The 13,652-nt window shown below is 32.6% G+C and overlaps 3 protein-coding genes across 3 annotated transcripts; 1 reads left to right on the plus strand and 2 right to left on the minus strand.

The window, feature by feature from the left end:
• Nucleotides 1–896: 896 nt before the first annotated feature.
• On the minus strand, nt 897–2,478 carry LOC100802852 (putative cysteine-rich receptor-like protein kinase 32). The gene is given in 5 exon segments (XM_014778416.3): nt 897–1,295; nt 1,409–1,550; nt 1,637–1,871; nt 2,166–2,214; nt 2,305–2,478. Coding segments are annotated over 5 exon segments (909 nt in total). The 3' UTR covers nt 897–986.
• A 641-nt stretch (nt 2,479–3,119) lies between these two features.
• LOC102668799 (G-type lectin S-receptor-like serine/threonine-protein kinase At1g67520) lies at nt 3,120–4,662 on the minus strand. Its single transcript, XM_006585345.3, has one exon. It carries the CDS (start codon nt 4,313–4,315, stop codon nt 3,902–3,904), a length of 414 nt encoding a protein of 137 aa, XP_006585408.1. The 5' UTR covers nt 4,316–4,662; the 3' UTR covers nt 3,120–3,901.
• Nucleotides 4,663–7,471: 2,809 nt separating this feature from the next.
• LOC102666068 (G-type lectin S-receptor-like serine/threonine-protein kinase At1g67520) lies at nt 7,472–12,639 on the plus strand. The gene is made up of 8 exons (XM_006586333.2): nt 7,472–8,095; nt 9,008–9,293; nt 9,996–10,112; nt 10,213–10,406; nt 10,721–10,931; nt 11,047–11,284; nt 11,377–11,527; nt 12,331–12,639. Exons 1-8 carry the CDS (start codon nt 7,472–7,474, stop codon nt 12,637–12,639), a joined length of 2,130 nt encoding a protein of 709 aa, XP_006586396.2.
• The last annotated feature ends 1,013 nt before the right edge of the window (nt 12,640–13,652 follow it).

Raw genomic sequence — 13,652 nt, forward strand, 5'->3', positions numbered from 1 at the left:
TAATTGTAATATTGAGAAAATAACCAAATTTAAAGTAAAATATGTGAATTTAATATAAATCAATTTGATATTGTAAAATAATTTTTTGAAGAGTTAAAATCTGAGGAAAGAAGAAACGTTAATGTAAAATTATCTAATTTTTTTTAACCATGTTTTATCTGCCAAATATCATTGTGTTTGTGGACTACTAATTTCTTTTAGAAAACCTTGTTAGCTACTATAACGAGGTCTCCTTCTATGTTCTAACCGCATGCCCAAACCCGAGACATGCTTAAGAGATGTAAGCTCAAACCCACTTGATCCAATAACTTATCATCTTAATTTGTATAAAACTTTTAAAATGTAAAGTAAAAAAATTATAAGACATAGTAAGGAAAATTCAGGTTCGAAGTTCATATACCAAGTGGCCTCATTTATTCTCAGTTCATAATTATTTTTTTTTTTACTTGTGGGGGGTAGGAAAAGCCATTTTGTCCTTTGTTTGCATGTAGTTTGCTTGGAGGATCAATAACCAATTTTGAAAATAGTAATACCCAACTGCTTTGTTTATGTAGTAATCAGATTTGCACTTCAGAATTAAATATCTATGAATTCATGTCAAGAACATTAGCAATAGCAATAGCAAACCGTTTGGATGCTGATTTCAGTGCCACATAGATAAGCAGATATCAATTCTTTTACAAGATTTTGGCACACACATTTTCTCATAGATTGTTGATATTTCATTCACTGTATCACACATCCAAAAGGGTTGGTGGAAGAAGCTCAGGAAATAGCCAGCGTAATGAGGACTTAATTTTTCTTCTGAGGTAAAGATTTTGAGATGGTAAGCAGTTTGATTAAATGCTTGAACTGCCAGTAATTTAAACTGCATTTAGATGATTGAAGAATGCTAATTAGACAACGAAATATTTGGGATACATTTGCAAACATGAAATGGTAAAAAATACACCACCATTTTCCAATCTATGCATTTAATAATAGATTTATCTTCCACCTATGTTGGAAATAGTTAAACCATTCACTGAATGGATTTCATTATCAATAAAAGAGTCATATTCCTCAACCAGCTTTTTTCCGCGGTAAAATGCTGGTCTTCTAGGCAATGGAAATGTTGCAATTTCACTGTTTAACATGGGTATCATTTCTGAAATATTGGGGCGATCAGCTGCACATTCTTCTACACATAAAAGACCAACATGAATGCATCTTAATACTTCATTTTGAATGAAAGATTCTATTAAAGTTGGATCTAAGAGGTCTAGTGCATGGCCTTGTTTCCATAGCTCCCAAGCCTAGGTCATATGTAGAAAACAAAACATATTAGATGAAAAATACAATATAAGAGAATTCCTAATTTAATTTGGTTACATGGTAGTAATAATCAAACAGCCTTGGGAGAACATACATGTCCTACTAGATTGAGTGGCCCTTCAGCAGTATTGTTTTTTCTGCCACTAATAATTTCTAGCAGCAAGACTCCAAAAGCATAGACATCAGATTCGAAAGAGAAAATTCCCTCCATTGCATATTCCGGTGACATGTAACCACTGCATAATATCACATAGGACATAATATCTGTTATATCAGAAAGCACCTAGTAGAAGTAACAATAGGATACTTTAAGCCTACTCACTATGTCCCAACAATCCTTTTAGTGTTTATATCTGACTCTTGAGTGAAAATTCTAGCCATGCCAAAATCTGAAATTTTGGGATTCATGTTTTCATCAATTAGAATGTTACTTGCTTTCAGATCTCTGTGAACTACTCTTAATCTTCAATACTAATGTAGATACAGCAGTCCTTGAGCAATCCCATCAATTATGTTGAAATGTTTTCTCCAATCTAATTTTTCACCTTGAGTCGAATCTTCCCATTAGTAGCATGAACATTGTTAGTGTTTCAGAAGAAAATAAAGTAAATAATAATAATAATAATAATAATAAAAAATAAAGCTGATATATGCAAGTTCTTGCTTTACTCAGCAAAATAATTCCTCTCCAAATAAAAAATAGTCCAAGCTTTTGCTAGGCATATACTCATATATTAACATTCTCTCATCTCCATGAATGCAGCAGCCCAACAACTGAACAAGATTCATGTGTTAGAGTTCAGATATGAGAGTTAATTCATTTTTAAATTCAATGTCTCCTTGCTCTGAACCTTCCGAAAGTCTTTTGATTGCTATTTCTTCTCCCTGTGGTAACAATCCCTGAAATGATGTTCAACAAATATTATTAATTTATTTTCAAGAAGTAATCTTGAAAAAATGTTTAGGATTTGAAGCAATGACCTTATATACTGGTCCGAAGCCCCCTTCTCCTAACTTGTTGTCTATTGAGAACTTGTTCGTAGCTGCAATGATTGATGCGTAGCTGAAAATTCTTAAAGCATTGCCATTGTTCACTTCATTTTGAAGCTCAACTAAATTGTTAAATGTGTCAGACACTACCAAATTAAGCGTGTCATTCCCCATTTTGCTTCTCTTCTCTGATTTGGCAAGAATGTGAAAAAACAAGGTTATTTATGACCGAAGTAAAATAAGGTGCTTGAAATATAACTCAGAGATGGAACTGTAAAAACTTTGATAAGTACCTTGATGTGCATCTTTTCTTCTCTTCATCCTTAGACAGAAAATGCCAAGGCTGATTATGAGTAAAGCAGTTCCTACCAGAGCACCAATTTTAATCCACTTCTTTATATCTGTATTACCAACCATAAAGTACTCTCTGTTATATATCATAAGTAGTTTTATTTATAGTTTAGGATCTTGAATTACATTTTCTGTAGCAAAGTACTCTATGTTATATATCATATGTGGTTTTGTTTAGAGTTTGGGATCTTGAATTACATTTTTTTTAGCAAATATAATACTGCAATGCTTTTACTTCCCACATCATGCGCATGTTTCAATGTAATTTTGTTACTGAGATAAGTTGGACAGACTCTTATTTACTTTCAACGGTTCAAAATCTATTTCTATTAAAATCAATCATATCTAACTTTTAAATAAACAAGCACTCAAACAGTAAGTTTTGGTGATTAAGTCTTCGGTACCCAAAGACAAAGTACAGTTTGTATTTGACTAGTAGAATAACTACACAGAGGCTAGAAGTGATACCTTTGTGATCTCGTTGGTCTTTACAAGAATGCTGACACTCAATCCAGCATACTTCACATAAGTAGGCACCCATCCTCCACAATAATATTTACACCCTGTCTGATTGGGAAAATAAGTTGTGAATCCAACACAGTTGCAATTTCTCCAACAAAAAATCTTGCAACCAGTTTCAGTTAGTGTGTTCTTGTCTTCGGCAGAAGAATTATTATTTTGAGAAGAAGGGCGATCAAAGTATCCCTATTGTATTTCAAATATATTATCAGAATGCCTACAAATGGGTTGGTCTTCCCATATCTCACAACCTTCCTTGGTCTTGTAGCCATAACAATTTTAAGCTTGAGCTATATCTCCAATTTGTGTATCCTGCAAGTTTCCATTGCTAAACAGCACCAACTGTGAGTAATCATTGTGACTTGCTTTAACTTGGTGTATATGGAATCATAGGAATAGAGTTTGCTTCTCTAACCATGATTTTGAGTGTCAGCAACTACTGGAGGAGGCAATATTTTTTGCTTGGTTGTGGCTTAGAAATTTAGAAAAAGACTTTGCAACCTTCCTTGGTCTTGTAGCCATAACAATTTTAAGCTTGAGCTATATCTCCAATTTGTGTATCCTGCAAGTTTCCATTGCTAAACAGCACCAACTGTGAGTAATCATTGTGACTTGCATAACTAAAAGACTCCTCATCCTTGTTTGAGACAATTTTGTACTCATACATGAGCTGCATATGCCGTGGAACATTCTCAAACCTATTGTTTCTCAGAACCCCACTTGTCCACTATATCTTCCCTCCCATCTTTATGACCAATTCTCCTTTCCTTGGCTCCCATTCAAGTGCAAAGGAACCTGAAGATGGGTTGTTGGTAGAAAATGATGACGCAACCGACCATGACCGATTTGTCTTGTGATTAACACCTAGTTTCATACCAGGTAGCAAAACATCTGAAGGATGATCAAAGCTTTGCCACATCGCATGCTTCATAGATCCACTATCATCATATTCTCCAAGGACCAAGTTTCCAGAATCCAAAAGGGTGACAACAACATTTTTCTTGGTAGGTAGAACAGGTGAGTAGAGAGTTATGGGGTTCCCACCTTGACTAGTGATGGTCAAAGCACCTGAATTTTTCAATGTCAGAAGCACCCCAGAATTGTTGCCAATAGTCATTTCTGTTGCCAATCCAATCAGCATATCCGGTAGGAGTTCGTGTGTTACGAATGACTAAGTAGGTGTGAGTAGGGTCAAACTGAAGAGGAGCAAATTTCAAACAGAACTGATGCATTGGTGAGAATAGTGTAGATGAGTGATCAAACGTCTCCCCTTGCCTTAATAAACTGTTACTCGACAATGCATAAGTGCTGATCTGCAGACACAACCATGGCAAAATAACTACGATGGCTATCTTAACATCATCCTCATAAAACATCATTGTAGACTTAGGATTTGTTAAAGATAGAAACTAGCAAATATGAGATATTGCAGAGAACATTAGCCAAGGATTACTCTCTATGAAGGCCTATATATTTAAATACCACCTTGGTGGAACATCATTGCATGCTAGCAAGATTATCCACTTTATGCTGTGGTTGTATTATATTGTGTGTGATAACGAAGCAGAGGAAGTGGAGCACTAAGATGTATAAATTTGTTGGAGAAAGTGACGTAAAGTAACTCAAGTCGATCTTTTCTTTCTTTTTCTACTGATTTAGTCTTCTAGCTCTCATAACACTATCTAATCGACCACTCCTATCCATGAGACCAAAAAGTGGTGGGGTTTGAGATTGATGCAGATATCGCTGACTTTGTTGTTTGAGGGATGGGACAAAGAAGTCTTTTGCCCTTTACTTGTGTTCCCTTTTTACATTGTTCTATGAACATTTTAGAAATCAAATAAAGAATAATAATTTATATGTTTTTGTATTCCTTTAATTATTTTATTTCAAATCAATTCCAAGAGTATAAGGTAACCAAATCTCTTGCTTTATTTTTTTTAATTATTTATATTCTCTCCTCACAAAAATAAAATAAAAAACTAATTCCATACATAGGATATAATTGGCTCAACTCATTTTTAACTTAATTTCTCCTTACAAGAAAAAGTTGGGCCGAACGCCAATCAAAAGCTCTTAAAAATAAAAAGTTATTTTTTTTAATGAAGAAAAATTATAAATAAGGAGCTACTCCAAGCTAAATGTGCGGAGCTTAGTTTTTTTTATTCAACCTGTTTCGTTTAAGGAATTATAAAAAAAAAAATACTCTGTAAATTCGTGACTGATTTTTTTTTGTTTTTTTTTTAAAAAATGCTTTTGACGGCAGTGTACTAAACTTTGATTATATGATAATCCGTTAAACATTTTGGTGTTACTGTATTTGATATATATGAGAATATAGGCCAAATGAGGCAGGATGTTAAATTATATTATCTTACTGTTGTATTTTGTTAAAGTAAGACCTATAATGCTTTCTTCTTATGTTGTTGTTGAGGCACAATAGACTATGGAGGTCTCTTCCATATAGTGTTTTTTATCTCTGTATAATGAGTCTTTTATATATACAAATGAATTTGCTCAGTGTGACTTAAGCATTGTAGCAATGTAATATGTTTCTTTGTCATAGTCTGTCGGTGCTTGTTGTCAACCATATTTATCAAGGGCAGTACCCAAGTGGTTTCAGGTCCAAATTCTAACGTGCAAATCATGTGATGAGTGTGTAGCTCATCGGAGCTTACTTGGCCTATTCCAAATATTTTCCGGTCAAGGAAGAGTGGTTCTCTTTTGATACATATTTTAATCAAAATCTAATATCATTAATCCTTATATCAGACCATACATTATCAGTTCAGCCTTAGAGTAGATATAAACTTTTGATACTGATATCAATTGCATTTTTCACTTGTTATTTTTTTTATCCATCTGTTTAATTGATATGATCTATTTATTAACTTAAAAAAACATTTAGAAATAATTGTTTTTCATAATTATTTTAGAGTAATGTTATTTTTACAATTTCTATACATGAGAGATAAGAGACAGAAAAAAGTATGAGATAAGAGGAATAATGATGTCGTGAAAAGAGATAAAAACAAATAAATTATAAAAAAAAATGTTCGTAAAAATGACAAAAAAAAAATAATATTACTCATTAATATACTCCTAAAGATACACTAACTGACTAACACTATATTTGAAAGAGGTGAAAAGAAGAAGGAAAGGAAAATATTGGTTTCTCAGTAAGACATGGAAGAAAAGAATAAAATCTATGAGGTCTATTTTATTTTTCATTTTCTGTTTCTCTCCGATTTGAGAAGAAAAAGAGAGAGAAAATGTTTGGTTACATTTAAAAGATCAAATTATATATCCTTAATTTTATATATTTAATTTTTTTTATCAAAGATATTTATGTCATTTTAATTATCTACATCCATTTGCTTTCCTTTTTAGTTTCTATAAAATTAAACAAAACGAAAGAAAAATATAATTTTCTTTATTTTACTTTCTCTCGGCCAAACTACTTAAATAGTCATCTCATTTTTTGGTCCTTTTCTTTTTTATTCTTATTTTTTTCTAAAATAGAAAAACATAAAGGTCCAGTGGCCCAGTATTCTTCCGGCCAGGTACACAATAACTGTTAAATCATAGGAAAGAACCTGTAACTAACCTAAATTTTCTCATTTTCCTTCTTTTCTATTAGTACATTATTACCTTCTATTTTTTTCCACTTCATATATTCTTGTCAAGTCTCACTTTTGTTCCTTCATAAAAAATTCTCTTTTAAATTTTTCAGAAAGTCAACGACCTCAACAGCCTAGCACAGAATTTCAAGCTCAGCATGTTTCAATTTTCCTTTCCAGTACTTACACAGACATGTGTTGCGTATTTGATTGAAGCGAAAAAATTCACACTGCATGCATATGATTCACGTACCTACGTACGAATTCTTTTCAACTATTTCAACATACATGTAACATATATATCATTCAGTGTTGACATTACTTCAATTCACAGGAGCCATCACTTCTAAGTTCTAAAACAATATGAACATATATAAAGCCATTACATTAACTGACACAAGGAAATAAACAGCTGTTTTTTTCAAGGAAATATGAACATATATAAAGCCATTACATTAACTGCGCAGAAATTCTTTCGTCTCATTTTCTTACTTTCCACACATACATACTTGTCTGTTTTTTTCTATTTACACAACAAAAAAAATGTTAATAAAAAAAGTTCAACGTTGTAAGTCAACTATGACGGCTATTATGAGGGTCTTTATTATAACAATTCAATTTGTTATAGTTAAAGCCATATCATAACTTGGTTTTTAGAACACAACAATGGTGACAAAATGAAACTTTCTCCTTTCCTTATTTTTGCATGGTTGTGTTTGCGAACAACAACACATGCAACAACAGCAAGAGACAGTTTGAGGCCAGGTGAAATGCTTAATAACTCAAGCATTTTAACATCAGCACAAAAAAAATTCTCTCTAAAATTCGCCACAATTGAAATACCCAACACCTCCCTCAACACCTACTTGGTTATAGACCGCGCAAACACCACTGGCAATGTTGATTGGATTGGCAACAGAAACGACCCTCTTGCGTACAATTCTTGTGCACTAACACTGAACCATTCTGGTGCTTTGATCATCACACGCCACAACGGGGACTCCATTGTCCTCTATTCTCCTGCTGAGGCCACCAACAGAACCATTGCCACACTTTTGGATTCAGGGAACTTTGTTTTAAAAGAAATTGATGGCAATGGTTCTACTAAGAATGTGCTGTGGCAGAGTTTTGACCACCCTGAATTTGTTTTGTTGCCAGGAATGAAGTTAGGTGTCAACAAAAAAAGTGGCATGTCTTGGCTTGTTAAGGCATCAATTTCTAGAGCCAAGCCTGCTTCAGGTTCGTTTACTCTTGAATGGGAACCAAGGGAAGGGCAACTGGTCATAAAGAGGCAAGGGCAGGTATGTTGATGTTTTATGCAAATTTTCTAGGATAGTCTAAACTCTAAAAATATTTAGGATTTAAATGGAGGCAATAGTTAGTAGAATATAGAAGTTATTCAAAAAAAATGTTAGTAGAACATAGAAGTTAGAAAGGTTATGTAGGAAGCCTTTAGAAAATCTCTTGAAACAATATAAAGCTCTGCATATTATAATTGCAAAAGGAGTTTAAAATATCTAAAAAAAGAGGTGGAAAATGTTGATAAATAGATAATGTTTATCACTTCAGAGAGTATGCATATCTTCAACTCACACTTCCAGCCCACCAACTTATCTTTAACAATAAAAATGCTAAATATGTTTTGGTTTTCATAAACAGAGAAAAATTCTGTTCTAGTTTTTAAAAAGAAAAACATTGATTTAGGTCATCAAAACTTTTTTAAAATGGTATCTACTACTATTTAATGATTATGTGATATGCATCTAGATATATCATTTCAACAACCACCATGTAAACAAGGCAAGTGACATGACATATCTAGATCCATGTTACATTATTACTAGATAGCTAGTAACAAAAGTTATTTTTAAAATTCTTAAAATTTATAAGAACCAAAATAATAAAAAAAAAGAATTGAATGAATAAAATCAAAATTCATCCAGAAACATATTTAAGCTTAAAAACAAATACCGTGCTCCATTATACAAAGACTTCTGGCTATATGAATGTATGGGGGACAGTCATTGTACACAATCTTACTCTTGCATATGTAAAGAGGCAATTTTTCGATTTGAACTCATGACCAGCTGATCACCAAGGCACAACTTCACAATTGTACTAGAGCTCGCACTCAAAAACACATTTAAGCTTGAATAAAATGATATCACTATTTTAAATATACTAGTATTTTTTTCCTTAAAAATTTCTAACAGGTATATTGGGCAAGTGGGTTGCTGAGAAATAAGAGATTTGAGCACATTCCAGAGGAAGTTCAGCTCATGTATGAATACAACATTGTGTCCAATGAGGAAGAAGAGTCATTCAGCTACACAACCCCAAATGGTGTATCACAATGGGTGTTATTTCACAATGGTCAGCTAAAGGACACAACTAGGGGAAGTGAGATTGCTAGAGCTGACACATGTTATGGCTACAACACCGATGGTGGTTGCCAGAGATGGGAACAACCCACATGTAGGAAGAAATCAGATCAAAGAGGTACTGCAACAACTCAAGCAAAATCTTAAATCTCTTTTTCTCTTTCACATCTTTGTATGGAGTGATTTGACACTTTACATGAAGTGTAAAGAAAAATAATTTAAACTAATGTATCCTAGTGCCCCAAGGTTCCTCGCTATGCGAAGCTACGAGAGAGGGTCATTGTAGGCAGTCTTAGTTTTGCATATGCAAAGAGATTGTTTCTGGATTTGAACCCATGACCAACTGGTCACCAAGGCCCAACTTAAATATTTTCTTTTTATTACTTTCTCACTTTATTAAGCGACTTTGGCATTTTATAAAAGTGTAATGGGTATAAAGAAAAGAATTATGAAATAAACATGCATACTAGTCACATTTAAAACAAAATTTTCTAGGTGAGTGATTCAAGTGTTGTTTTCATTACTATTAGTTGTCACATTTCAAACAAAATTTTGAAGGCGAATGATTTGGTGAATTCAAATAACTTTGAATATGTAGGTCCAACAACTTAGTGGAATAAGGCTTTGTTGTTGTGTAGATCCTACAAATTTTAGGCCTCATAGTCATATGGAAGTGATTCCTTAGTAATTTTCCACCCGACATATTTCTACATACAAAATCTTAATTTTTGTGTTGAAGAATAATGTTTTGGTACACTTATCTCACTCCCTCTCTTCTAATCTATACACCAAATATCAATCAACTGGTAACACGATGCAGATATGAAGAAGTCGATTCGTGTTCATTTTGCTGCAGCAGTAGCGTCACTTGTAATTGTCATTACCTCCATTGGCATTTTCTACATAATATTAAGGAGAAGAAAATCTGCACTGAAAGGTAAATGTTTCACTATTTTTATGGAGCAATATCTCTAAGCTAAGTATCACTATATTTTTCTTCAGAGTTAAGACCTCATTTCATCATATATTTTAAACAGATAACACAACCAGAACTGAAAATAAAATGCTGAAATTAGTGGCTTTGGATAGATATGCTGTTAGTAAACATCATTGTGAAGTAAAGAAGAGGAGTGATTCAAGAGTCTTCAGCTATGCATCAATCATTGCCATGACAAACAGGTTCTCTGTAGAAAACAAGTTAGGAGAAGGGGGTTTTGGACTAGTATACAAGGTGCTTACTTGAAAGCCTTAAGCTGTGTTTGAATAAACTTTTCTATAATTATTTATAGGAGAAGAAAACAAGTAAAATGAATTGAGTTTCTCCTATAAGCTAAAATCAACTTGTGCACTTAATTTTTGTAGAAGCTTTCGTATCTAACTTCTTCAAAATCTGAGATGCATAAGTTGATCTTAGCTTATGGGGGAAGTTTAATTGATTTTTTCTTTATGGAGAAATTTATCCAAATAGAGCCTTACTTATGAGCTTTTTCTTTTGACTAGTATGCAAGTGACAAGAAACTGATAGCTAATGGAATGTTATTTCAGGGAAAATTGCCAACAGGAGAAGATGTGGCAATAAAAAGACTATCAAAAGGTTCAAGGCAAGGAGTTATAGAGTTCAAAAATGAGTTAAACCTCATATCTCAACTCCAACACATGAATGTTATTCAGATATTGGGTTGTTGCATCCATGGAGAAGAGAGGATGTTAATCTATGAGTACATGGCTAACAAGAGCTTGGACTTTTTTTTATTTGGTAAGGAAGGAAAAATAGTTTTGACTTAAAGAATACCACATCTTCCCAATATCATACTTCTGATTTGTTTTTCCTTCTTTTAATTGACATTGATGATCATGTTTACATTGTAAAGATCGAACTAGAAAAATGCTACTAGATTGGAAGAGACGTTTCAATATAATTGAAGGAATTGCTCAAGGATTGCTCTATCTCCATAAGTATTCAAGATTGAAAGTAGTTCACAGAGATTTGAAAGCTAGTAACATACTTCTTGATGAAAACATGAATCCTAAAATTTCAGATTTTGGCACGGCAAGAATTTTCAGCCCTCAAGAATCAGAAATAAATACTGAACGAATTGTTGGAACATAGTGAGTACAATTTCACAGCCAATTATTTTTCCTAGATGAATTTCCATGCTAACTTGAGTTATAAGACATAATGTTCCTTGTGGTTTATGCAGTGGTTACATGTCGCCTGAGTATGTCACGAGGGGAATTTTCTCAATCAAATCAGATGTCTATAGTTTTGGAGTCTTAATACTTGAAATTGTTAGTGGTGGAAGAACCAACAGCTTCTACAGTGGTGAACGCCAATGCAATCTAATAGGACATGTATGTTCTTTTGTGGCAGCTTCATTAACTTTTTAGCCAAATTAAAGCTACGAACCCTGATATTTTAAATTAGTTTTTACACCAAGACAACCTGTTTTGACATTTTCCCAAGGGAGTAAAAGGTAATGTGAAACAAACATTATTATAAATATTCACCCACCTGCTTCTAGGACAAAATCTAGTTTCCTTGAGACAGATAGGTTGTCTAATGATTTAAAGGGTTAATATATTTTTAATCTCTACAAATTAATGACTTTTTATTTTGGTTCCTATATAAAAAAAAAAAAAATCATTGGTTTTCATTCTTCCAAAATCTAAAATCATTGTTTAAAGTAAGCAAATTTTGGTTGGTCCTTGTAAAAAAATCACGGTTTTTAGTCTTTAACATTCATTTAAGACAGATAAAAAACATTCATTTTTTAAGAATTTGAAAAACATTTAGAAGTTTCACATGTTGACATGGTATCACATATACTAGTAGGTGAGGGATAATCACTTAACCTTCCGTTGAACACATAAGGAGTTAATAGGTGTCATATGACAATTGACAGTCGGTACCAAAAACAACAATTTCAGATTTTTAAAGGATGAAAACCAAAATGAAAATTACACAATGCAAAATTAAAATTTACTTATTTGGAACCAAAAATATATTCAACTGTATTTTAAAAGAGATAGAGAAACGTATTGATTTAGTTAAGTTTCTAAAGTCACGTATGGATTAAAGTGGATTATATCATAAACTGGAATTTAACCTCATTTTTATCTTTTAACATGTGATGTGTTTTCTGCTGATGCCTCAGGCTTGGGAACTTTGGCAACAAGGCAAAGGACTAGAACTAGTGGATCCAACTATAAGGGATTCATGCATTGAAGACCAAGCATTAAGGTGCATTCATGTTGGTCTTCTATGTGCAGAAGATAATGCAGTTGATAGGCCAACCATATCAGACATCATAAACATGTTGACAAGTGAATATGCACCTTTTCCTCTTCCTAGAAGACCAGCATTTTACAGTAGAAGAATGCCTAATGAGGAATGCAGATGTACCAAAGGTTCTGAATGTTATTCAGTGAATGGTTTGTCTATTTCCAACGTAGTAGCAAGATAACTCCAAAAATTTATAGTTGTGCTCCTTCCATCTCAAAAAAGTTTTATTTTGTTTCAAATTGTATGGAAATTTAACAAGTCAAGAATGTATTAACTATTTTTCAATGTTTTTTTCATTAATATTTCTGCTAGGTGAAATAAGAAAATATTGATAAAGCAAGAGGATTTTTGTCAATAAATAAATAAAGCAAGAGGATAATATAACCAAATAAACTTATATTTTCTTAAAAATTGATATTATTTAATAACTTCTGTAAACTACAATTACTCTTCTCTCTTTGGATTTACTCAATCTCTCTTTTAATAGGAGGCTTCTCTTCATCTAGCCTCGATTAACTCTTCATTAGATTGTGAAAAAATGTATGTTCATTTTTCGACCATCATGGCTACAAAATTTGCTTCCTCCATGTTTTACCAATCTTTCACTTCATTGAGTTCAATATCAACTCAGTGAATTTCAAAATTAAGTTTGCTACTATTTTTTTATTTAAATATATTTAAAAACACTCTGTTGAGCTACAAATTTAAACCTAATTCGTTAAATCAAAAAGACACAACTAATATAAATCTCAATACAAACTCATTTAGCTTGAACTTAACCAAATCCAACTCAACTCTGTTTCTATCCTAAATAATGAAATTTGGACCGACAATCACTTTTATAGGCATGTTCCATCAGGAATAATAATAATAATAATAATAATTCTATTCTGTATATTAATCCGTTAATAATACTACTATTCTATTTAACATTAAAAAACTCTATTATGTATATTAATTTTGAACTATTCACAAAGTTCTAACTTATGTAAAAAGATGTAGGGCTATTTGACAATCATTTGAACTAGTGAAACAGCTTGAAGTTTGGCACTCAAGCAATAAATTACTTAGTAAGTTTCTTGTCCACTATATGAACTTCATTTGCTTGTTAAAGGAAATCAATTTTTCCCACCACATACCTCAAACTTTTGTGTCTGCCAATGCTTTTCCAGAATTTCAGGCACTGAACCATCT

Source organism: Glycine max, chromosome 8, assembly GCF_000004515.6.
Source record: "Glycine max cultivar Williams 82 chromosome 8, Glycine_max_v4.0, whole genome shotgun sequence".
NCBI lineage: Eukaryota > Viridiplantae > Streptophyta > Magnoliopsida > Fabales > Fabaceae > Glycine > Glycine max.

Bases quoted from the DNA above. Each gene is read 5' to 3' on its own strand.
- LOC102668799 (XM_006585345.3), bottom strand. From the start codon at position 4,315: ATGCTGATTGGATTGGCAACAGAAATGACTATTGGCAACAATTCTGGG.
- LOC102666068 (XM_006586333.2), top strand. From the start codon at position 7,472: ATGAAACTTTCTCCTTTCCTTATTTTTGCATGGTTGTGTTTGCGAACA. The intron at 9,294-9,995 runs GTACTGCAACAA...AACACGATGCAG, and splicing joins GAAGAAATCAGATCAAAGAG to ATATGAAGAAGTCGATTCGT. The intron at 10,113-10,212 runs GTAAATGTTTCA...TATTTTAAACAG, and splicing joins AAGAAAATCTGCACTGAAAG to ATAACACAACCAGAACTGAA.